The 26,419-nt window shown below is 37.5% G+C and overlaps 2 protein-coding genes across 4 annotated transcripts in view; one reads left to right on the forward strand and one right to left on the reverse strand.

The window, feature by feature from the left end:
• PHYHIPL (phytanoyl-CoA 2-hydroxylase interacting protein like) overlaps positions 1-2,164 on the forward strand; it is a 90,804-nt gene extending 88,640 nt beyond the window's left edge. The window contains exon 5 of the mRNA XM_021699501.1: positions 655-2,164. Within this exon, the coding sequence (XP_021555176.1) occupies positions 655-1,189 (535 nt within the window). The 3' untranslated portion in view covers positions 1,190-2,164. The remainder of the gene's footprint in view (positions 1-654) is intronic.
• Positions 2,107-26,419, reverse strand: part of FAM13C (family with sequence similarity 13 member C) — a 151,633-nt gene continuing 127,320 nt past the window's right edge. The window contains exons 8-15 of one of the 3 annotated variants that reach the window (XM_044916473.1): positions 26,041-26,251; positions 24,757-24,895; positions 19,518-19,599; positions 17,868-18,079; positions 10,281-10,376; positions 8,586-8,782; positions 7,014-7,115; positions 2,107-3,318 (exon numbers count right to left, since the gene is read on the reverse strand). In XM_044916473.1, the coding sequence (XP_044772408.1) occupies positions 3,195-3,318; positions 7,014-7,115; positions 8,586-8,782; positions 10,281-10,376; positions 17,868-18,079; positions 19,518-19,599; positions 24,757-24,895; positions 26,041-26,251 (1,163 nt within the window). In that variant the 3' untranslated portion in view covers positions 2,107-3,194. Of the gene's footprint in view, positions 3,319-7,013; positions 7,116-8,585; positions 8,786-10,280; positions 10,377-17,867; positions 18,080-19,517; positions 19,600-24,756; positions 24,896-26,040; positions 26,252-26,419 lie in introns of all 3 variants that reach the window. The other 2 variants (XM_021699502.2, XM_044916474.1) reach the window with 2 other exon arrangements.

Raw genomic sequence — 26,419 nt, forward strand, 5'->3', positions numbered from 1 at the left:
TCTGATGGTGCCTTACATAAGTAGAACTGAAATGGAAGGGACCAAGGGACAAAGATGAACCAAATGATAGAGTCCCATCCCACAATGGAAGGCAAGAAGGATGGAGAATAGATCGGGGGTGATGGTAAAGGGAGAATAACCAACTCTGATGTAAGAAAAACGCAGGAAAGGGGACCTGATTAGTAAACTGTACTTAGGGAAAAAAAAACACAAAATAAAACAAGACTCTTTTGTGCCAATATATATACGTGGACAGCACTCATATTAGGACTAAATTCTGGCATACTTTAAAGAAACATTCAATATATTTAACCAATAGTGTTAGTCCAGTTTTCTCTTCAAAGAGCCACTTCTGAAACCCAGTAGGCATATAATGGTTGTGATTTCAGTTGTAAGATTTCTAATTCCAGTTTGGTTTTTCTGGCCAGGAAATTTATTATGTAAAGACCTCCAAGGTTTGTAGCAGAACATCCTTACATTAAAAGACATAAAAGTAAAAGGTAAAAAAAGGTAAAGGTAAAAAAAGGTAAAAAAAAAAAATACATAAAAGGATGAGCATTCAGACTTTTGGGCCTATCACCAGTCAAATCTACATATAAATCAATAGCTTTACTACTATTATACCAAGAAGTGACCATGTCTTTTCTCTTGCAGAGAACATCATGGGAATGCTATGCAACCATCTGTCAAGGATAACAGTGGTAGCCATGGCTCTCCTATCAGTGGTAAATTAGAAGGCATCTTCTTCAGCTGCAGCACTGAGTTCAATACTGGGAAGCCACCCCAGGATTCACCTTATGGAAGATACAGGTTTGAGATTGTAGCAGAAAAACTTTTTAACCCCAATACTAACTTATATTTTGGGGACTTCTACTGTATGTACACTGCTTATCATTATGTGATTCTTGTTATTGCCCCTGTGGGATCACCAGGAGATGAATTTTGTAAGCAGCGCCTTCCTCAGCTAAATTCCAAGGATAATAAATTTTTGACCTGCACAGAAGAAGATGGGGTGCTGGTTTACCACCATGCCCAGGATGTCATTTTAGAAGTCATTTATACTGACCCTGTGGATCTTTCTCTGGGCACTGTAGCAGAAATCACTGGTCATCAGCTCATGAGTTTGTCTACTGCAAATGCAAAGAAAGATCCCAGCTGCAAAACCTGTAATATCAGTGTTGGACGTTAATGCCCACTTTTCTTATTCTTACCCAGTCCCTTTTCTTCCCCTAAGAGCACCAATCCTCTGTTGTCCATTTTCATCACCAGTTGTTTTCCACTGAAGCATGCACATGCCGCTATCACCAAAAGCAAATTGCCATTTTTCAAATTTCATCCAGAGCCGTTTTAGTGTTTCCTATTCCCTGCCCTTCCCATTACTTTCAGTGATGAAAGTTCTCCTCTGACACTTTATTGCCTAGATGCTGCAATGTTTTTATTTTTCCTTTATGCCAAACATAACAAAACAATTATATAAACTGCTTTAGCAAAATACAAAATAACGGCTTATAAATGGTGTTTAAATATGCATTCATTTTAATCTACTGAACAAATATTGGGATAACTCCAAACCGCATGAAAGGGTGTAATTGCAGCATGAGTTAAATCTTGAAGCCTAGAATTGTCAGCACTTCCAACTTGTTGTTTGACAGTGTTATTTATGTTATTTATATTAGCTAACAGGAAACAACTATTGTGTTTCAACATAATAAATATAATAGAAAAATATTTTATTTGTATTGTTGTATAAAATATTTACAATCATATAGAATATATAGAGTTACATTTTAATAGCAATTGTATACATGTCATGAAACCATTTCCCTTATCAAAGATGTAGTTTGTAAACTTCAAATAGTTGTGTATCTGTCCTGTTACAAGTAGATGACTTCAATTAAACAAATTTATGAAGGACATCATTCTGATTCATAAAAGTTATAAAATATCAGGTAAATACAGAGAAAACAATAAGTCTCTGAAATACTCTGCTTCTGAAAGTCAATATTCTTCCCATCCAAACTATATGAAAATGTGAATTTGTTCAACATCATGCTTAAACATTACAGAAAACAGAAATACAAACATGGTTGGTACAAGAGAAAATGTCGACCTTTTACTTATTCTTACAAAGGCAAAAATAATAAATGTGTGTTTTAGTACAAAATAACACAAAACTATATGCACTAAAGTTGATGAAGCAAATAAAATTCTGGCTTCTTTTCCAAGGTGTCCCAACAATTTCAAACCTTTCATTTTGTACAGAATGAAGAGTACCTACAACTCATGAGAATGCTTGTGACTTTACAAAGTATACATAGACCTTGGAACATTAAGAAAAATGCATATTCCCAATTGAAAAATAGTTATATACTCTTATAGTAAACAAAAAGTTTAGCAATCATAACTATGGTCACATTAGATTATATACTGCAGACCACAGATCTATCCAAAATACCTATTTTCAAATTTTAATACAATATTTTATTTTAATATAAACATCTGTCAATTTTAGACAAAGATAATTCACAAAGTACATGCTATAAGAATGAACTTTGGTAACCAGAAATGTAAAATTTCAAATAACAGATAAAATAATGTGCTATTTTTATATAGAAATAAAAAATTAGCAGTGACACATTCTAGTATGCTTTACTGAATAGCCTAGCAGACTTAAGGGACAAGGTAGATTTTTTTTTGTCACTTAAAAATCTATTAGAACTTTCAAATATATTACATTCTTACTAGCTGTATTCCTTTCTACATAAAAAGAAGAGTTTCTTTTCCTCCTCTTATTGATTTTTTAAAAATCATGCTCTTTTCCATACACTAACATAAGCAGTTTCTGGACACTAAATAGACTTTCCCTAATAAGTGGCCCACTGAACAAGTATTATTTAGATTTGATAAAATATTAAGATATTTTTTGAAATAATTATACTGACTGTGCATTTTCTGCTTGGCATGGAGGAGACTGAATTTTTTTTTCCAATTATACTGTTAGCTGTTATATTTTCCCCCATTTAAATCCTCCTTCCTCATTGATGGTTACTCTTGCCATCCCTTCTTAAAAACAGCTAATACTACCACTAAAGTGCTTCAATTTTCAATATGTCAAAACTACCTAGCAAGAATGGCAAAGGAAAATAAACTTGACCTTATCTTGGTTGAAAGTGAGCACAAACATTTCCTGAACCTCAGATTGTTTTGGCCACATCTTGCTTGCTGATGAGGACCTCTAATAGTCTCAGTTTGGCTTTTATGTGCTTGTATTCATAGTACTCATCTGCCATTGGTATCCTGTCTTCCTTTTGTGGACTTCTGCAAAACAGAAAATACTGTCTTTTAGCTCATAATAAATCAAGTCATTAAAAATCCTTTTATAATGTTTACATGAGAAAGTACAGAGTAGAAGTTTCCACTTGGTTCTTGCGTCATGTCTTTTTTACCTTCCCTTCCACCTTCACTCACTCCCTCCTCCATGTGTCATTAGGTTTTTGTATAATAGTACACTTTGAGAACTTGAATGTCATGGGTGTTTTGCAAATATATGGTCCACTGCATAGACAGACAACAATGGAGCAAGTAAAAAGGAAAAAAAGTCGAAAAACCAGAACTCTCAAGGCATTCTTAGTCTAGTCATTCTCCCATTACTCATACCACAGTTCATGCATATGAAGAATGTTCAGCCCTTACAATGAGAGTTGTTAAAAATTCAACCTAAAAACCACATAAGTTAAGTGAAATAATTTATATAAATTTATGGCGATAGGGGAAAAAAGCTTAATGGTTACCTTATAAACATGAAATACTTCCAAGTTTTCTTTTAATTATAATACCTATCTCTGCTAATGTGTAGTAGAATCAGTGAGATGTTCATGGATTGAATTTATATGAGTCTGAATTGCAATGGTTCTCTTTGCACACTAATTCTAAGGCTAGACATCTAACAATGCATATTTTATACATACTCATTCTAACTACTATATGTTCTTGCCATTTACTTTGAAGAATGTTTGGGTAACATCTGGAGTTAAAACCATTTCCTTTCCGCAAAAATATGTGGCCAGGATATGCTATCTAAAGGGAAGTAATTGCTTCAGGATCTTAGAAGGCTCTTATCTCCTTGGTTGATAAGATCACCTATTGCTTTTAGAACATTTTCATTCATGACTTTGAAATACAAGGAGTGGAAAACAGATGAAACACCACAGTTGCTACTGAATATAAACATAAAGACTCTCTAATATTAGTGTGGCTGAATGTAGGTAAATAGAAAGCATTTAATGTTTTACCTATACTCCCTTCTATTTTCCCAGTACTGATAAAAGATCTCTCACAAATTTAAAAAAAGCATGAATCTATAAAGATTTCCTAAGAATGGAGTTATCTACTTGTGATGCACCACTATACACTTCCCTGGAATTTAAAGTACAGAACTCAGAACAGTACACAAATCTGTAGATAGGGTTTCTCTTAAATATTGTCTAAGTTATTTAATAGAATTCCTTTGCCTCCATTCTGTATTATGGACCAAACTTTTAACTGGGCCTCTAAATACCACCTTAATTTATATAAACATATCTAAGTGAAGAAATGGTCTAATTTATCAGGAAACACTAGTAACCCTAACCCATTATGCAACTTTTCCCTGGTCCTGCAGACTCTGTTTTGGCTAATAAACAAGAGTGTATTGGCCAGAGGCGCCTGGGTGGCTCAGTTGGTTAAGCGACTGCCTTTGGCTCAGGTCATGATCCCGGAGTCCTGGGATTGAGTCCCGCATCCGGCTCCTGTCTCAGCGGGGAGCCTGCTTCTCCCTCTGACCCTTTCTCCTCTCATGCTGTTTCTCTCTCTCTCGCTCTCTAATAAATAAATAAATAAAATCTCTTAAAAAAAAAAGTGTATTGGCCAGAATGAAAAATTTTGCTAAGTATTTCCTGAAGCAGTTTTCCCATTATGTAAAACATGCTAATGTGCTTGGTACAGTTCCTGGCTTATAACTGTTAATGTCATATCTACATGATTATTCCTCTTGCTTGGCAAATATTACCAAGAACATTTACAGTAACTTAAAAATTTTAGTAATCCATTTGCATGGTTATTTTACCTTCTGGGCAGGATTAGGCCTTCCTAATAAAATTTCTTAGGATAACAAGATTAAGATCCATATTTCCTAACCATTCAACCCTTTGATTTTAGTTGTGATATACCACCACTTTGGCATTTAGTTTAAGTATATTACCACAAGAGGGCATACAACCTCAGTCAAATACAGGCATATCTGAAGTAGGGTTGAGACTCAAAGGTACAGTAGAATACTATACATAGGACATCACTATCTTCCCTGTACATCAAAAGGTATGCCAAATACCACTGGAGCTCCATTAGGCAGGACTACTAGCACACTGGGGTGGTCTCAAACTCTTTGGACTCCTGGGTACATACAGATTTAAAAAATGTAAATGTAAAAGCTGTATGGAAATTCTATAAAGGGAAAAAATGGAAATGGAAAAAGAAAACAAGAAATTATGTTTTATATTCTAAATTTAACATCCACAAAACAATTTTCACTAGATTAGTTAACATCAACAGAAGGTAAATAACTTGGACTTGTAGCAGTCAACTGGAAAAGGAAGATTCCAGGTAGAAAACAAAGTGGGTTACATCTGTATTTGCTGAACACAAAACGTTTCTGACTTAATAGGTCAAATCCTATTGTACAGCTCTGGAGGACTGCAATGGAAAAGCTGCTAAGAGGTGAGTAGACCAAGCTTTCAAGGTGCTTGAGAAAATAGTCCCTGTCCATCAGGTAGACCCTTAGTCTGCTAAAATGAAAGCAATTCAGGAAGGGCAGATACGTAGATGGAGAGGAATACTGAGGGGCCAGTGTATCAGTGACTCCCACCTCTGCCACCTTAATAACTTTGTGACTTTGGGAAAGTCACAAGACAGACAGAACAACTATAGCTTCCCAAAGTATTCCCAAAGTATTGGACTTCCCAAAGTCCAATCATTTCATCTTTACATCTTACAACCATGGAAACAGGCTCCAGATAGCTAAATGATTTGTCTCTTTCTCCTCTGGAAGTAGATCAATAATCTTGAATCTTATGATTTTATTATATATATAATAACATCAAATAGATTATATACATATACACATATATAATTACATACATGTAAAAATACATATATAAATTATACATATAAAAATTATATATACATTGACAATACACCAAAATTTAGAGGAAACTAATGGAATGCCTAATGAGACTTAGGTTGACAAAAATAGACAAAGAGAGGACATAGCTAAACATTTATGTTAGGGATAGAAAGAATAGCTATGAACATCTGACTTGAAAATAAATAAGGGCAGATCCTTAAGTTTAAAAGATACATTTAAAACAAAAGAAGAATTATTTAATAAAATAGGAAATAACTTGTGAAAGTAAGTAACCCAGAACAAAGAAGTTATATGGGTTGAAAAATCAAATAGATTTTTTAAAGGTTTAGATAAATTCAATAATTATCAAGAGATTTATTATGCAAAGTTAGGGATTTTTGGATTTCATCCTTTATTTCTTAAAGCCTGATGTCATACTTGATAGCTACAGCCTCCCATAAAACATACCTAATAATGGCACTATTAGAATGTTGCATTAGAGGGGCGCCTGGGTGGCTCAGTTGGTTAAGCGACTGCCTTCGGCTCAGGTCATGATCCTGGAGTCCCGGGATCGAGTCCCGCATCGGGCTCCCTGCTCAGCGGGGAGCCTGCTTCTCCCTCTGACCCTCCCCCCTCTCATGCTCTCTGTCTCTCACTCTCTCTCTCTCAAATAAATAAATAAAATCTTTAAAAAAAAAAAAGAATGTTGCATTAGACAGATTTTGAGTCTAAGTCACTGTGGAAATTATTTATATCTTATATAAAGTCCCTGTTCCTGCCAAAAACTGCAGTTCATTCTTAACAAGAGTTCCCCAGGAAATACTAACTTAAAAAAATCTCTGCCCACACTTACCTTCCCGTTTGTTTAAAAAACTGTTCTTCAAAGTCTCTTAAGGCTTTCCGAAGTCTCTTCTTGTCAGCCCTAGTTTCTCGGAGATGGTCAAGAAGTACAGGCCTATATCAAGCAAAATATATATTTGCCATTACTGAGCTCTGGCATAATTGAGACATCATAAGATTTATCTATTCAGCAAATCATATTATGATACAGAAGGATTCTTCCTAAAAGAGTATCTTTTGAATAAATATAGTGCATGTAGAGCCTGATCACAGGGAAGCACATAAGCAGAGGATGAAAACAATGTCATAAGAGAACAGACAGACAGAAGGCAAGCCAATGGAATCCATTATAAAATGTGGTGAGGGTAATGACCATATGAATGGATAAGGGAGAAAGAGACATTTTGAAAGAACATTCATCAGTACTTGGTGATAGACTAGAACTAAGAGGCACAAGAGGAAGAGAGTTTAAAGAAAATTCTACCGTTAATGTAGAGTATGGGGAAAATGGCAAAACCCCTTGGGAATGAAACAGACCTTATTCAAAATAAAGCTAGAATTACACTGCAAATTCTACTCACTTCATTCTACTAAGCTAAGAGAAAAGTCATGCACTTTTAGAGCAGGAATTTTTATCTAGGAAACTTGTGCATGGTTTCAGAATTTTGAACTCCCTGTTTTTATTGACATTTTCTTAAAAAAAATCCCAACACCCCCCAAAAGTTAATAACAGCTGCTTAAGAATAACCAACCAACAATAAATAAATGAAAGAAAGGAAAGCGAGGGAAAGGAGGGAAAAAGGGAGGAAGATTGATTTTCTGCTTCCAAACAGGTTACTTCTCAGAGCTGAAACTGAGGTACCAGCTGATTCTACAAGCACACTAAAATCCTAATTTACAACTTAGTCCTTAGTCCCACCTCGTATATTTTTGGGGATTCCACCCCTATCTTGAGATATACATTCACCACACTATAGTAATACATGTTAAAGGAAATCTCATAATCTGGCCTGTAATATACAAACCAAAGAAGGTCAAATGATCAAGAGGAATGCCACCTACTGAATAATGATAATGATAACAATAATGATAATATTAATGAAAATACAAATAGCTCCTGAGGGGCCATTAAGAGCCTAAGGGCAGCTCATTTACCTATGGCCAAGGGGATCCCCAGGCTGGAGAAACCATCTTATCTAAAGGAGTAGATGGACTAGGATAAAGGCCCTGACAAATATTGACCTACATGGGATCCCAATTCCTTTTGGTCCAGCATATTCAAAAGCCAGCTGTGCTTCACACACTGCCAAAAATTAGACTGATGCCAGACCCTGCTGAAAAGATGTGCAACTGTAGGAAATTAGCATTTATGGCACCTTTAGGACCTTATTGGGAGTGTTGGTTCCTCATGACTTTGTCTTCTCAATTCTCCAGTCAAGAGAACAACCAGATTATGCTTTTAGGCAACTGGTGGTTCACATTTTTTAGAGAATCTAATAGCTCTTGTGAATTTTGTATGCACATATAAGGTATCCCAGACCAAAAGGAGTTGAAAAGAGACTCCATACTCAGGATTCACACTCACATTGTAGCCTCATGTAAATTGGACATGGATAGGGCTGGTTGTTTGATTTCTTTTTTTTCATCTGGCAGCAGAACCCTAACAGGCTCAGTCTCATTAGAGAAGGTGAGGTGGTCGCCGACAGGAAGGTGAGATGTTGGATCTGGCAAAGAAAGTTGTTGGCTTCCCTGTGGACAGTCTTCATCAGAGTCCTCTTCCTCCTGCTTATCATAAGCAGAGTTAAATAAAGTCACAAAATGCTAAGTGCCTCTTGAAGCAAAAACAGGAAGAGGAACCATAAATAGACACCATGAAAAGAGTAGGTGACCCCTGTGTCTACTGAAAAACCAGAAGGAAGCAACCAAGAGGAACTCTTCCTCAGTTGCATCAAAAATCTTACAGAAGTTAATGAGCAAAGAGGCACCCTTGCTGTGCTAAATGCTCAGCAAGTTCATCTCTGCTGGGCCAAAGAAGGCACAGAATCCAAGATATGGTCCAATCTGGGCTGCACTGCCTACTAGTTCCTCCCTTTCACCCAGACCTTCTGGGCCCCCAGCTTCATAACAGTTACATGGGTTAGAAAGAGAGGGACTTCAGATACCTTTTGTCATCCAGAAATACCCCAAATCAGGTCCTGGGGTGGACCACATTCAGATACAGAGGATATTGAGAAAATTGACAAATTCAGGGATGAGCTCTAGGAAGGCCAAAGCAAAATGGAGTTATTCCTTAACGTGTTCTGCTAATGCTTATCACAACCCAAAGATTTTCTTGCAAGGAAATCTGAAAATCATAATCCATTTTAAATCATGCTTCCTTAATGGAAAAATTTTAGAGATTATGACTCACTATTGCATTTGTCTTTAAAATTATGAAAGTATAAATGTAGTCAAGTATACTTAAATGTATATTTGTTAATATTTATTTCTTTTTATATTGGTATCTTGAACAAGTGACTGAATATTAATGGAGTAGGATTTGTGGTGCTTTTCAAGTTCTGTATTCCCATAAGTCATTCTTTATTAAAAATAGTCTAACTCAATTTCAGTAGCCATATTTTCTATCGAAATAAATCTTATATCTTACATAGTGATGGTCAAATGGTACCAAAAACAAATGTTGCATTATGTCAAGGAACATGTAGTCAGTTTTCTTATTCAAGAAGAAAAATTAACAAAGAGAATAGAAAGCCTCTGTTTGGTCTAGCTGTGTTGTAAATTAGATAATGCCAAATTGAAATTCATCATTTGTTCAAGAAATGAAAGCAAATTGGGATGCCTGGGTGGCTCAGTCAGTTAAGCATCTGCCTTTGGCTCGGGTCATGATTCCAGGGTCCTGGGATGGAGTCCCATCTTGGGCTCCTTGCTCAGCAGGGACGCTTCTCCCTCTACCTGCTGCTCCCCCTGCTTGTGCTCTCTCTCTCTGACAAATAAATAAATCTTAAAAAAAAAATTCTTTTTGAAAGCAAATGTTAAAACTGGCTTCAAAAATACAATTGCTATAAATTCCTCTTTCATAGTAATTTTAATTATCAGCTACTGTTAAGTAAATATTAGGCTTAATGGAGACCACATTTCTACTTTTTGAATAACAACTGGCCTCGTTAGCAGTATATACTGCCAAGAAGGCTTATTTATAACTGTCACAGTGCTGCCTCCCTACCTAAACTATACCAAGCACAAGTAAAGGTTTCTAGTAAAAGCAAGCATCCTAACTTACAATTGTTGGAATAAGGGAAGGTGTTGACAAGATTTGCTTGATAATCCTGTATCGGTCATAAAGAGGCTTTATGAGGTTCTTGTCTTGCTTAGCTACCTGAAAAACATGAAATTAATTATTGTTCCTTTCTTAGATGAGAATGAAAACATGTCAGTATTTTTTAACAGGCAGAAAAAAAAAACAGTTTTGAAGTCTCAAAATAGGAGATTAATAATTCTATAATACAACAGTAATTAGAAAAAGAGAAGACATTTATAAGATACTATTTAAAGCACATGTCAATTTTCTTCTAGGAAAAGTTTCTTAAAGGATAGGTCCAAGTTTAGAAAGATGTTTAAAGCTTTCTGAAGGAATCCAAAATATGTAAATGGTAAGAAGCCTGTTATTTACTTCATTCTTTAAAAAACCCATATGTGATTGAGACCTATCAATTTTTCTTCTGAAACATGTATTTTATCTGGATTTTCATGATTATATTCACAAATACCAACCTTGCTTAGGGCTTCATCACAACAAGCTTCGAGTATATACTAGCTTACTGGCTAGCTCTGATATAAACTATTTTGGATACAACAATGAACTTATTTGAATCCTCAATTTCTTACCTGTACAACAAGGAGGTTGGAATTACAAAGTTCCTTCCAACTAAAAAATTTCATAACCTCTTGGTCCAAGAATGTATTCTCCTACCTCTCTGCTGTATGACCCATCCCTAAGCACTATTTTTAACAGGTCACACTGTGCATAAAAATTTAAATAGCTTCCTATTTATCTATCAATCTCCTACCTACCTACCTCACCATCACCTTTCCATCCAAAGTGACCAAACCTCTGCTTGCCTTGGTTTTGCTCCCGGCTGTGTATCCTACATTAATTTGCTACATATTTACTACATACAATTTCCCTTTCACTCTGGTCAGATGGTTCTCACTCAGCAGGTAGCAAGAAGGGATGGGAGAAATAACACATAGCATAATCACCCAGGTATCTTTTGTCAAAATACAAATACTCAAATGTGCTATCTGCTTATCTGCCTTCCAGATCCCTTTGCTGGAAAGAAAAGAACATGGCTTAAGTATGTGTATTTTTTAAATTTCCTAGTTATCCACATGCTACTCTACCCCTACCCAGTTGAGAACCATTCTGGCCCATATTTATCTCCCTTTACTCTGAACTTCTCTGTCTTATTATCTGGGCCTTGACTATTTTCTGTGTTTCAGTTTAGTCTGCCCAAATGAATTAGGAGTTTTTTGAGAACAAAGATTATATCATATATTTTTTTAAATTTTCACAGTACCCAACACATCCCCTTCCCTGCTATAAATTTATCAACCCAGGTTTATAAACAAAGGTACCCTAATTTTTAACAATCTTCATATAATTCCACAGGCTATAACCTAAGGCTCCTTCATTTTCAGTAGAAAGAAAGGCTTTCTATAGAAGCCTTTTAAATATTATTGGTTAAGTAACCCCAAGAGCCTTTCATTTACTGGCCCAATCATTCCTTAAATATTTTCTTAGTCATGATACATCTTACCATAAAAAAACAAAACAAAACAAAAAACAAACAAACAAAAAAAACCCTTTCATAAAGAAAAAAAATCTCAATCCAAGTTCAGAAAACATTAACATAGTGTTTTTATTCAGTGTCTCATTGGGGCTTATATTCCATAGAAAGCACTTCAGAAAATGATGCATTTAACTGTTATTAGCATCTCTCTATGGCAGTTTGATTTTTGTAATTTTATTTTTAGTATATTCTCTGGATTCCAGAAAAGCTAAATTTAGTCCTAAAAGAAAGAGTGACTAAAAAGCAAGTTAGAATGATGAATACTATTATAGAAAAGTATCTTCCAGAGATGCCAGATGAAAATAAGTGTCCATGTACAATGTATGCACTCATCTTCCACTCTGATGAGTCCCTGATTTTACTCTTAGAATCATTATCAAAGCAATCCCGAAAGAGAGACATGAGGGTTCAATGGCTGTAAATACAAAACGGTGTCAAAACTAATTCTATAAGTGTTCATCCTCAAATAGGAAGACAGGCTGCCTGTATAAAAAGGGTTAGTGATCAGACTATGTGCCAGGAGCTGTCTTCCACTCACAGACCTATAGAGAGAAGCTATGGAAGACCTGCAAGGTCAATCTTCATGAAGGAAGATGAGTCACGAGATAGGCTCTGCTTGAGTAGCTCAAATCTAAGGGGCAGACATACATTTGACTTAGCTATTCCTCAGTCATTTTCTGCTAAGAATCAGACAATTGCCCCTCTGTATTCAATGACTGTTTCTGAAATGCATCCTCCCGGCCTAGTTCGGCATATTGGTGGCTGTCCGTGGTATGTCAGATGTATCTAACTTTTGATTTTTGTTATGTGAATGGAGGAAACAAAGACAGTGTTGAGTAACCTGAAATAGCCAGAGAGAGATATCCAGAGCATGAATGGACTGTCAGATTTAAAGATAAATAAAAGGAGATAAATCCCAAAAATACTTAGCCTAACTTCCTTCTCCTCCATTTTTTATGGCATCCAAAAGAGTGGAACAAAAAAGAGGTTGAGCAAAAAGGGACTGTGCACAGAACAGTTTGATATGATTTGTTGACAGCTTGACAACTTTGCCATAAAAAAATTCCTAAGACCCCTACCTAGTAGGTTATTTGAATCATCAACCTAATGGGTTATTTGGAATAGTAGCTCCCAAACAAGCTGGCAAGACAGAACTGCTGCTGAGTAGACAGGCTAAGTGTATTTCTTTCTGAGCCTTGGTCAGAAACTTGTTTGGGAAAAAACTGCCATAGCTTCCATGCTTTTACCATCATGCTTGTTTTCCTTTCTCCCCATGGCATTAGTCCCATGCATTCCCTCACAATAAACCACAGAAATTTATTTAAAAAATCATTTGAATCAGCTCCATAATCAAGATCTCTCCTAAAGAGGGAAGGAGTAATGGGAATCAATTACTCTAGCTAGAGAGTCAAGTGTTGTCAAGCTGTTCCTGTGTCTGAGTCTCCCCAGCATCTCACCAAGTGAGACAGTATATATGGAACAAGTCTGACTTTTGAACAAGTCAAACGATGTGAAAAATCAGTAATGAACATAATCATACAAAGCAACTGCTGAAGAGAATGGCTTGGTCAATATAAAAGATTTCTAAGGGGATTGCAGATTAGTATTAGCCTTGAAACCAGAGGACATGAGTTCAGATAATCAGTTTTAAAGCTGACCTATTTTTAACATGGAAAATTATATAAGGTCTGAACCGTAGATTTGTAATTTAGAGAATATATTGTTATATTAATATATTGTTTTAATAAGTTAGCATATGTAAATGTCCCTGGCAAAGAGTCAGGTGTACTAAATGTTATTTAAGCTACAAACTAAATTGATTTCAGGTTACTATCAATGTTGTACATTACTAAAAAAGGAATACCACGGTGCTATTAAATAAATTTTAAGAATAAAAAAATGTGAATCTATTTCTTTATACAAAAAGCTATCCAGAATATACAAAGTGAAAAAAAGGATAATTATATAATGTGTTATTTTTAGTTTTAAAAGGGGACAAATTAAGAATATATATTGATACTTTCTTGTATATGCTTTATAGAAACTCAAAAAGTACACATAACACATTAGTAACAATACTTACCTGCTTGGGGATGGGAAGCCTCAGAGCTAGAAGCTGGCAGATTGGGTGACAAAGTCTTTTTAATGTGTAGCCTTTTACATTTTTTTTGAACTATATGAGATAATATTATCTATTAAGAAAATTATTTTTATTTTTTAAAAGGAGAAGTAGGCAAAAGAACTTGATGGGATCTTCCTTTTGATGCCCTTTACCTCTAAGTTTCCTTCTCTTCAATGTATAACAACCACTATATTTTCACTATATATACAATTTATAACAATCACTATATTTTCATTTGATTTTAAAAAATAATTTTTTTTTAAATCTGCTTTCTTCCTCAAAGATGCTGCAGTTAGTGAAGGCCCAGAAGTAACTGCCATTATCATCTAGTTAGTAATTTGTGCCGTGCCCCTAACACCACCTACAGTTCTCAGAAAGGGCCATAAAATGGGTATAATGTGCCAGCACCAATTTGGGATTTTCAAAAGAAAAGGACATAAATAGGCACCACAGTCAGACCCAGGGGATGATTCATTCACTTCCAAGGGCTCAGTGGATACCCTGTGACCCAGAAGTGATTACCTCCAAAAATCATCCATTAATAGAAGAGGAGGAAAATTACTCTATAGCAGTATCTGAATTGACAAGGCAAAGCTGCAGGATTTATCAGCTTTAGTATGAGCTCTGACCAAGTACCGAATGTAAAAATTTTACAAAATTTTCTCTCTAGAAAAAAAAAAAAATTCTTCATCTCAGAAGTTTTAATATTTAATGTATTTTCAGCAGTAAAGCAAGAACCCCAGATAAAAACCATCGTTCAATTTGAGTTTAAAGAAATGGGACCTATTCAGATAATCTCAAACGCTAACAAGCTCACTGAGGAGCGAGGAATAACATAGCTACTGTGGAGGGGCGCCTGGGTGGCTCAGTTGGTTAAGTGACTGCCTTCGGCTCAGGTCATGATCCTGGAGTCCCGGGATCGAGTCCCGCATCGGGCTCCCTGCTCGGCAGGGAGCCTGCTTCTCCCTATGATCCTCCCCCTCTCATGCTCTCTATCTCTGTCTCATTCTCTCTCTCAAATAAATAAATAAAATCTTTAAAAAAACATAGCTACTGTGGAAATTTGCAAACCTCCCTTGGCTTCTGCTGTGATCTGGGGACTCTCCTGTAGGAACCACCTGATGGTTGACTAGCCACTTTATGGTCTGCTATATTCAACTTCCCCAGGAACAATACTACAGCTTTAGATATTGAGAGCTACATGTTCTATTACAGATGCTTTCTATTTAAAGGGCCTACCTTTAGCTTACTGCAGAGATATCTGAAGGGGCTACTGACATTTATTAAACAGTTCAACAGATACTTCATTTAAAATAATAAAAATAAATTGCCATTTAAGCAAAGATAACTTACAAAGAACTCAAATACGCTTCTCTGATCTTTAGATTCTCCTGTGCATGCATGTGCCTATATTTGACTTAGATGCCTCAGTAGGGTGGCCAATCATCTGCATTTTCCCAGGATGAAAGCATTTGAAATTTTCAGCATCCAGGAAAATCCAAGGAAACCAGGGATGGTTTGTCACACTATTGCTCAAAGATCTTAAAATAAACATGTTCAAAACAGACCTCTTAAGTTTTCAGTCCCATACCCAATCTGTTCCTCCTGTAGTATTCCCCATCCCAGTAAATGGACCCATCACCATCTTGGATTCTTCCTTTCCTTCACTCCCTACTGTCCAGTGATTCATCATATCCTTTGATTCTTCATCCAAAATATACTCTGAATAGGTCTATATCTTTCCATCTCTAAGGCTATCATGCTAGTCCAAACCACCCATTTCATCTTCCCCTTTCCATTCTTTCCCCCTATCATTTATTCTTCACACAGCAATCAGAAAGATCTTTTCGATATAAATCACACCATGTCACTTTCCTGTTTTCAACAACTCAACAGCTTTCCCATACTTTCTACTCCCCTAAAAGGTACTGTGTCAGGGCCCCCAATCTATCTTTCTGACTTCATCTCATGCCATCCTGTGCTCTAGCCCTCAGACCCAAGAATTCCAAGTATGTGCAAGCTCTTCCTTCAAGGTCTTCATTTGCAGTTCCATCTGCCTAAAATGCTTTTTGCTGCTTTCTTGGCCTGCAAATTCTTAATGAAGAATTTAATATGTCATCTATTGTCCTTCCTAATCACCCTATATAAAGTAGAAACCATACCCATTATCTGCTTAATTCTTTGCACACCATTTATCAAAATCTTTAATAATTTTATTTATTGAACTGTTTGTTATTGTATCCCAATTCCCAGAAGAACATGAGCTCTGTGAGGGCAGCAACCCCCAAAGCTTCTCTATCATATTATATCCATGATGTATCATATTTCACAACACATAATAGGCATTTGAATATCTTGCAAATGAATGATTGTGCACCAGTCACCAGGCATCTTTCCTTACTGTCACAATAATTATATAAGTAGGTATTGTCTGCATTTTATAGATGTTGAAGTTGAATCTCAGAGAATTAGTTCACTTGCTAAGTGTACATAGCTAGAAAGTAGCTTGTTGAAGCACTGAGTCCTGATCTAAGTCTACTATACCAATCCTAACTCATCCCTCATTGCACTAATCCAGTAGAACATAGAATTAGGACTTGGGTGTTGACCAAGCTTCTTTTATAGATGTGGCTAAGGTAACTAGAAAATACAAGAAAGACCATCAGAAGCACTGAAAGATAGAAAACCACAGATGTGCCTCTGTGTGTGTGTGTGTGTGTGTGTGTGTGTTACCCACTTATCCACTGGCTATCACAAAAATCTAGAATCTTTGGTGGGAGCCCAAGTAGATGAAAACCTATTCACTTTTCACAACACATAATTGATTATTTTTAAGTCTAAACATATTTTGTTTAAAAAAGGCCCATTTCTGCTTGTAGGTCACAAATCTCCATGTAAAGGAGAAGTCCAGGGGCATATGGTAAGCCTTTTGGTATTTGATATATGTTGCCACCTTATGACTGAGACTAGATAATGTGCAATAAAACAGGTAAAAGCAGCATTCTCTTCAAGAATACTTGATTTCAAACTTAAATATGCTAGTTTATTAATTCTCTGTCCATTCACTCAGCAAACTTTTATTCAATACCATGTACAGACACTGTAGGATCATGAGCTACAAACAACTCTTCTACTCAAGAGGTCTAAAGTATAAAATAAGAGACAGAAAATGTCATACAGCATAATTAGAGCTATGATAGGGGAGCTACAACTCTTATTCAAGAAATTAAAGGCAACCATACCACTTTTAGAGTTGAGACAGAAAGGACAAGGAAGGTTCCCTGGCATAAGTGAAATGTAAGCATAGATGTGCAGGATGAGGAGGAATTAGCCAGATAAATATTAATTGATTTCATTATCTTCTTTGTAAAATATGATAAATATTTTCTTCAAGCTCTAGGCTCATGTATCCAAATGTCTAATTGACAATTCTACCTGAATGTCTCACAGAGATTTCAAAACTAAGATGTCTAAAGAATTCAGTTTTAAACATCTTATCACCTAACACTCTTGTCCTTACTATGTATACATCATCCCAGCTTCATTATTTTTTTTAATAAAACATGGTAAAATGGGATTGTAATACTAATCTTGGGTTAATTTGCTAGCTTATTGGGGGAACTGGGCGAGAAAGAGATATGATACACCTAATATCTTTGTCATTTGCTTCCCACCAACATGTAATACTGTAACTTCCAGAATAACATCCTGGAATTAAGTGGCAACACCCATAGGTCATGGCCAATAACTTACTAAGAACTTACCTGACTGAAATTTCAGAGCCAGTCTCCTAAAGATGTTTTTGTGGTGCCAAGTACTCCTATAAATTGGTAAAAACCATAATCTCACTGACACTGTATTGAGTGTTGGGGCCTATGAGGATATGGTGAGGTACCTTAGAATCCTCCTGAGCAGGAAGCTGCTCTCTCTTCTCCTTCAGGCATGTTAACACAGCATCTGGAGTCTCCTCTCCAGAGGAGCATGGCTCAGGACCCACAGCTTCTGGCTTCCCATTCTCTCTGGGGACTGCAGGTTGCTCACAGGACAGGTTTCTAGGTGGGCCTTTGGGAGCACTCCCTTGTTCTTCTGAGAGCTTCAGCTTTAGTTCTAAGAGAAATGCCATGAGTTACCATGAACAAGGAGGACTCACTGGGCTTAAAAGTAGAGAGCCTTTCAGAAATTCCCACAACTGATGTGAAATCAGTGGAATTGGACAGTGTTGCTGATGGCTTTCCACAGGGCAAGGGCAGCCTCAATAACCAGAACCAACAGCATAAACTCCCAATCGGATGTAGAAACAAATGGCTCTAGAGGCTGGAATCTCATGGAAATGGAGTAACTCATGTGTAGGAGTAACTCAGTGGTTTAAATTTCAGAGGATGAACTCTAGACGAAGACCAGTCGTACTGCCCCAAAGATTTTACCCATCACCCACCATAACACCTGAAATTCTACACTCAAAGGTTCATTTACTTGAGTTTGGAAGTTTTGTGCCATTAAGAATCCCTGTGTAAATAAATGCAAGCACTTGTAAGGCATTACACATGTAGACATCTGAGGAAATACAGGAGGAATGGGAATGCCAGCCCCAACTTGACAGATTTCACAATTTTGTCTGATGTTATCTTTTAAAATCCAGGAATCACCATTATTTCAATGTGGTTTTATATAAGCCTACATAATTAAAAATAAAAAAAGCCACCTGGGACATGTCAGGGAATTACATTTCAGAATATGCTAAGGGGCTGATAATGTCCATGTGGCCATTTGTATTGATTTCTCAATTACACAGCTCATTTTGTTTGATGTTTGTTTTTTAGTTAGATTCTGGTGTGGTGTTTAAACACTGCATATTTTATAAACCTGCTACATCATTACAGTTTAATACCATGAATTAATATTCCCTTCCAGTTCCTTATCACCACCCTTTTAGAAATTTGGAAAAAATTCCCCCGTCTCTAAAGAGGTATCAAAATAAGTACGTGGAGAGAGGAAGAAAATAAATTTTTATTGGTAAATACCATAGTACTTTTAAATGGATTTTAGAGTTAATCAATACTCACATCACCATCTCCAGAGAAACACAGAAAGAAGAACACTGGATTAGGAGGTAGGAGAAATGAGTTTTACACCTAGCTCACTACCTCTCAGATATGTAACTTGTCCCTATCTCTGGACATAAATGTCCTCATCTGTGCAATGGGGGATGCAGAGTAAATGATTGCTCAGGTCTTTTTCTAACATCCAAGGATCCAGTAACCCAGGGAAGTTAATACTCCACATGTTGAAATGCTCCTGGCACTGAAGTGAATCATTCCACTTCAGAGTCTGTAGTTCCTCAGTCTCTTTATAAGGAGATATTAGATGGGGCCAAACAATGAAGGGGACCCAGGACCCTTTATTTCAAAATGGAGCCTCCAATCTAGGTGAGAGACAAGGTTAAAGAGGGCACAGGTGGAAAAGAATAAAAAAAAGTGCCTCGGAGCACATTATCAATATTTTAACTGCTTCCTTTCTGGAAAAAGAGACCCTGGCTGGCCCTTACCTTTGAGTTGTTTACGACCTTTAGCCAAATCATTCATCCATTTCAGGACTTCAGGATTAGAAGTCTTGTCACCATGTGAAGGCTACAAGGGAGGGGAAAGTGTGGGTGGGAGGAAGGGAGGAAAAGAAAAAGAAAAAAGGAAAAAATTTTTAAACAGCCAAGACACACAAAGGTAGTTAGAGACATATAAACCTGGGAGAGAAATTCAGGTGTGACAACTCCAGTTGATAGAGTTCCTTCTGAAAAACAGAGCAAACATTCTTGACCCCCTCCACATTTTCATCCTTGCCATGGACATTGTTTCCAAACATGCCTAGTCACTCAGTACTTTTCACATAGCCCTAACCATGCCAGTCCCCTGCAGTTTAATCCTCAGTCACCCTGTGGGCCACCCACACCCCAGACTTGGTTGCCAGGCCGTTCTTCATATCAGTGTGGTTGACTGCACTAATATAAACCGGTGCTTATTCCCTCACCTGTGCTCACACGCATGGTTTATGACCACAACCTGTCTGGGTTATACTGACAAACTGGAAGATTTAGGTCCTATCAGTCATTTCCACAAACCTGGATAAAGGAGACCCCAGGATCTCTGAAACCTGACAACAGTCTGAGGAGTCAGTACTTCAGGGGGATACCCAGATTTCTAATCATCTCACTGTTTATAGACTCAATATCCTACTGGGCTAGCATTAAAGTAAAACTTAATCATATGTGTGTGACCTTGGGAAAATTACTAAGCCTCAGTTTCATCTACCAGATGAGGATTATAACAGCATCTCCCTCACAGGGTTGCTGGAAGGGGCAAATTAGTTGATGTACATGTGAAAGCAGTTACTGGCATATGCTATACACTATAGGTGTGTTAACTAGAACCACAAATGTTATTATTATTACTGGCAGTGGTGATAGTAGAGTGTTACTACCAGACTTTCACAGGAATTCTGGGTATGTCTTCACCAACAAACATATATGTAGGGGTATGTACATCTTACCAAGTAGTTAATAGAACTTGGATGTGGCAATAAGAATGTATTTTTTTATTCTGGGAGGACATGACTCTGTTAAAACAAATCATTCACTTTGATTTCTGGATTTCTCCTCAGAGCATAAAAGTAGATTTTTTACAGAAAAGAGAAACATGGAAAGAAGGATGGCCAAACATACTTAGCCTCCACCCCCACAGGTCAGTAAGATCTTTCTTAAATAAATCAAGGCCACCCTGTTAACATCAGTGCAGGCTCAAGAATATTAATGGCTACTCTGAATTGAGTATATATAAGGACTACTATATAGGAATGTTCAGGATGCCCTGATCATAATTATAATATTGCCAGAAATGTGTACATTGATAGTGACTAAGTCTAGGGGCTCTGCCATAGGTTTTTTAAGGATCCACTAAGTCTGTGTAACATCAGCAAGTTGTTGGTGAGAGAAAGGCATCAAGAGAGAAATGTGTCCCTCCTAGATTCAAAGGGAAAAAAACATGGTCATCAAATGTACGTGGGATTATGGGCGCCTGGGCGGGTCAGTTGGTTGGGCATCTGACTCTTGATTTTGGCTCAGGTCATGATCTCATGGTCCTGAGACTGAGCCGAGCATGGGGCTCCACACTCAGCGTGGGATTCTCTCTCTCCCTCTGTCTCTGCCCCTCCCCCTCTGGCTCACAAACACACACACACACACACACACACACACACACACACACTCTCTCTCTCTCTCTCTCTCTCTCTCTCTCTAATTAAAAAAAAAGGTACACGGGATTAAATGTTAATTGTGAAACATAAGGCATGGTTCTGTCACTTCTAGAATGATGTAAAAACCATACTTTTAAAATCAAGATGGAAAAAGAAGATTGAAGGAAAACAACAGTGGGTTTTTCCAAGGGGAGCTCAGATGGTTTCCATGAACGAAGCCCTGGTTTCAGTACCATGGACAGTGACATAAGGACACACCTCCAAAACCGCTTAGCCTGGTCCTACCCATGATGTGCTAGAATGAAGCACTGTGCCACTTCCCTGTTATATAGTTTAGTGTGCTGGTTTCGGGTAACAGTCTGGTTATATGGACAGCCAATATTTTACATTTAGTTTCTCAAAATCCTCACAGAATTCTCCACTCTGATCTGAAAACACATCTTGTTCATCTGGAACACATCTTTTTCACTAGATATGCTCTATACAGTTATCATCTTTTTAAATAATGTTAAGAACAAGAACAAAAACCTAAGACCCTACACCAAGGACCACCAAAGAAATCAGCTTTCACTACCGCAAATAGGACTTAGGAAAATTTCAAGGCTGATTTTTTTCTGACAAAATATTTTAAAGCCTGAAATCATTTTCTGAAATGAATTTTTTATTTCCCTACTCCCGGGGGAGCTTTCAAAAGAGGTTAAATCAAGCTCACAAGGATGGCAGTTTTCAAATCACATGGAAAGTTTTCATGTACAAACTGTGGAGATTCAAGCCTTCTAACTTCTAAACTGAAATATTCCAGTTTAATAGACCCCAAGGGGATAAAACCCAGAAATTACAGACTCATAAAGTAACAAGTCCAAAGTCACAAAGTTCCTAACTAGCTGTATTTTGTTCAATGCAATTAAAACGGGACCCCCAAGGCACATGACTGAGGATATCACTGGACGAGATTTGTGGTCTGTCAAAGACAGTTCAAAAGACACTTTAGAAAGAATTCTGAATTAGGAATGAAAAGACTTGAGTTGTCTTGGTTATGTCAATTCTTCACTGTGTCATCCTGGGGAAGTCATTTCCCTTCTCTGAGCCTCAGTTCCTTCAATGGTCAAATGAGAAATAAGACTGACTGATTCCTTCTAATTTTAATATTCTCTAATTTCGCAAATAGTGGACATCTGGCTGAAACAGCCTTTTCTAACTCCATAGTGTAACAATAGTTAAGTGTAAAATTAATTGTAGGGAATAAACACGGTTTGGGATAGGAATGTAAAATGGTCACATTCAACAGAAGGAAAGATGCATGTTGTACTAGGGCATCAGACTAGCACAGAGGCCCAGGAGGAGCACAGACTGAAACACTAGCTGTGGGTGCTATTAATTCCACAATCAGCCTGCCAGGAAGCAGATCCTTACACACAGCAACTAACTAAAGTCCATTAACATGTCAAACCTCTAACCAGAGCCTGGCACCCTGGCAGGAAGGGCGAGGGGAAGCCCCGTTCCCTAAGACATGGAAGGTTCTGGTTACACCAGAGACTTTTATACACACTGAGGCAGTGGTGACCACGAGGCTTTCCTCTACTTCTCCCAAATTCATCCATCTTTGTTTGTGAATGTTTAAGTGTGTTGTGTGGGCATGTGTCTGCACCAGCCTGAAAACTTCTCTAGACAAGGGCAGGAGGTACCAGAAGAAAATCCTTTCCAAAATAGGCAGTCTGCTGGGGGGCTATTATAGTTGAGAGTAGTAATCCAGGGTCTGTGGCTGTAGGGAGGAAATCAGTAAAGAATTAATGTGTACAATTTTTCTTCATTTTTGGGCAAGGCAGAGGCAGTCGTGGGATAGCCTGGTCAAATATCAGTCAAATAGATTAAAAAGTTAGTGATACCTAGGACCACTTACTTCCTTTGTGCCAAATTCTATAGTAAGCATTATATATGCACTCCCTCATATAATACTCACAAACTTAAGAAATTGCTACTAATATAAACTTCACTATGCAGATGGATAAACTGAGACTCAGAAAGATAAAGTAACAAGTCCAAAGTCACAAAGTTCCTAACTAACTGTGCCAGATTCAAATTCAGATCAGCCTGCTTCAAGGATGGCCAGGTAATAAGTATTAACAGGCCCTGGGAATGGAGCCCCTAGTTGTTACTCTACTGTTTCCAGTGTGAGGATATGACAGATCCAAAAACATTCCAGCAGCAAACAGAGAAAATTAGCTTCTCTCAAAATATCTAGAACTTTCAAAAATGAGGACACTAACAAATTTTACTTCTATTCCTCCATTACAAAACCTACTCATCTTTCATCTACCACCCCCAGTCTGAGCTGATAGAATACAACTGCCTAAGGCAAGTTACAAGTCTTTTCTGGGCCTCAGTTTCCTTATCTGTAAAATAAAGGCCTGTACTTGTTATGTGTAGAGTGCCTTCCTGCTCTCAAGAAGTAAAAGACAGTAAGTAGCTGTCACTGCCTGACTTTGAGGAAGAAAAGAACCTTCAACACCCTCACTAAGGTGACAACCTCACTAAGGTTGTCTCGAAAAGCAGTCTGATTTTTTTTTCTATTGTGCAAAGCTAAAAAAAAAAAAATCACTCCTTATACCCCTCTTTTATTGGATTTGAAGCCACTGTGGGAAATAGGAAGAATGGGAGAGTGGAATATCACCCACTCTTGCCTCCCACCCTGGATCTTATCCCACTCACAGGGATGTGCCGATTGCCTCTGTACCACGTGCTTAGTGAGCCTTTAAATATTTCAAGATGTATGAGACATTATTTCCTGTTCTCTTTTATTCTGATAACAAGCTGTCTGGGCCCTCTGCCAAAGACCCAATATCTTTGTGCAATTCTACATGAATATAATTTTTGTGTATGCCATGGTCACCCTTAAGGAAAATAAATAAAACTAGCATTGGCCATAAGGACACTTACCTCTCTATTGTTTCTCATGTAATAAAAGAAAAGGTTCATCATTACAACACTGCAGCACCAGCATGAAGACTGGTGTCTGACAGGAAAGGATGGACTAGGGTTTGTTGTTCTGAGTGACCTGAGCAGATGTCACTTGATAGGTCCTCATCTATCAACCAGAGGTACTCTTATGTCAAAGAAGATTCTCTCTCTCCCTCATTCTGTTCTCAGTTAGAGATTCTGACCTTTGGGTCCTTAATACGTTCTTACAAAACTGCAAACAGTAAAGCGTTAAAAAAATAAGATCATAATTCAAAAGCTTTCCAAATATCAGTCCTAGAAAAATTAGTAATAATAGTGTTCCTCAGGGGGAAAAAAGAGTATCAATATCGTATCAGTTTGGAAAGAAGAGTTATAATCCATTATTAGGAAATATGTGATCAGGGTCAAATTACAGCCTGTGAGAATAGGACAGATCCAGGAAGGGAATCAATTCATGATGGGTCCTGGGTTGGCAAATGGAAACAGCTGTCCCCTGGCACAGAGTGGTAACCAAAAAGGAAGGACAGGAAAGCCCACATACTTCTGACACAATCCACTCTTATGTCAAACCACAGGGCCCTTACCCGGTATTTCTTTTCTTGTTCGAATTTTTCTTCAAATTTCCGAATTTTTCGCTTGAGACTCTGGATGTGCTTAGTGAGCTGGGTAATGGTCTGTGGCTCCTTGCCATCACCACAGCTGCACCGTGAAGAACTGCGGGGCCTGTAACAATTGTAGGGAGGGACAGAATCATCAAAACCCATGGTCTTCCCATAAACATTGCTGCTGGTCTATAAACCAAGCTTCCTGGATTAGGGCAGTCTGTTATTTGATGAGTCTACCATGGTGGCATCTGCTTATTATTAGAGACCACCAATCACAGAATTCCATTATGGGAAAATGCCATCAGGGACTTCAGTATATAAATGTCAGAATATTAGTCCAGGAAAATGCATTTCCTAAAGCTTGGAGGAGGCCAATTTAAGACTAAAAAGAGACATCCTGCTGTGGTGTCATCCCTGACAGGTTGCATGAGACCCACCTAATAACATTTTAAGAAGATATACTGACACAACAGAGCCTTTGAAAATCTGATAAGAGGAATGGACCCCCCCCATAGAAAATTCATTCACCCTCTCACATGGCACATACTTTATAATAGCAAGAATCCACTAACTCCCTCAAGTCCATCAACAGACAGCCTGTGGGCTCAGGTTTAGATAAATTCATTAATGACCACAGAAGTTACCAAGGAGAAACTAGGGATTCCCTGCACATGTTTTCAGTCAAGGAATACTCATTTTAGCTATGCATCAAAATTATTTGTAGAATTAAAAAAGAAGTGCACAGTTCCACACTTTTTTTGGTGGGGGTGGTGGGGGGGTGGTGAAGGGCAGCCATTGTAAGCTACCATTTTTCTAGAATCTAAGATATTGAGGTGTACAACTCCCAAGCACTGCCACAAGCCATCCTTTGAGGCCACTGTGGGCATAGAGAGAATATTAAGCTCGCCAAGAAGGATATTCCTGATATCTGCATATATATATATATATATATATATATATGTATATATATATATATATATATATATCCTTACTTAGGACTCTTCTCATTTCACCAGAAACATTCAAACATGCAAGCCCTGGGGTATCCTGCATTCCCTGACCATTTCCTCCTGAGACAGCAAGACCTAACACAGCATTCCCAACTAGAAAGTACAGACTGTTGCCATGCATTGCTCAGGTCTCACAGTTGCATTTGGTAAGCGTGTTTGCACTATTTTAGACCTATACTTCATTGTAGGTTATGAATGTAGTACTGGAAAAACTGTATGAAATGAAGACAATAACAAAACAATGTTTTCTTACATCATAAACTGCTGAGTGCTGGGTGGAGAAGGGGCTGATTCAGGGTCTAAGTTGAATCTCTGGCTTTGGCTGAAGATGGAGCATCGTGGTGACAGCAGTGGGTTGTCACCATCAGTGATGTGACAGAGCAGCCTGCTAGTCCCAACAGACAGGAGGTCTTCTGGTGCACTGTCCGCTTCATTCTGCCCGTCTTTGTGGACTGGTGCAGGGTCTGGGGAAACAAGATAAATCATCAAGACCTAGAAGTGACAGAGGCCTTGAGACTGTCATGTTCCTAAGTAAAGATCATAAACATTCATTATAATGTCCTGCCTCTTTGTCATTTCTTCCTTCTGGGGATATGAAAAGCTTTCAAACTACTGTCATATTTGTTCTTGGA

The sequence above is a fragment of the Neomonachus schauinslandi genome, chromosome 6 (assembly GCF_002201575.2).
Source record: "Neomonachus schauinslandi chromosome 6, ASM220157v2, whole genome shotgun sequence".
Lineage (NCBI taxonomy): Eukaryota > Metazoa > Chordata > Mammalia > Carnivora > Phocidae > Neomonachus > Neomonachus schauinslandi.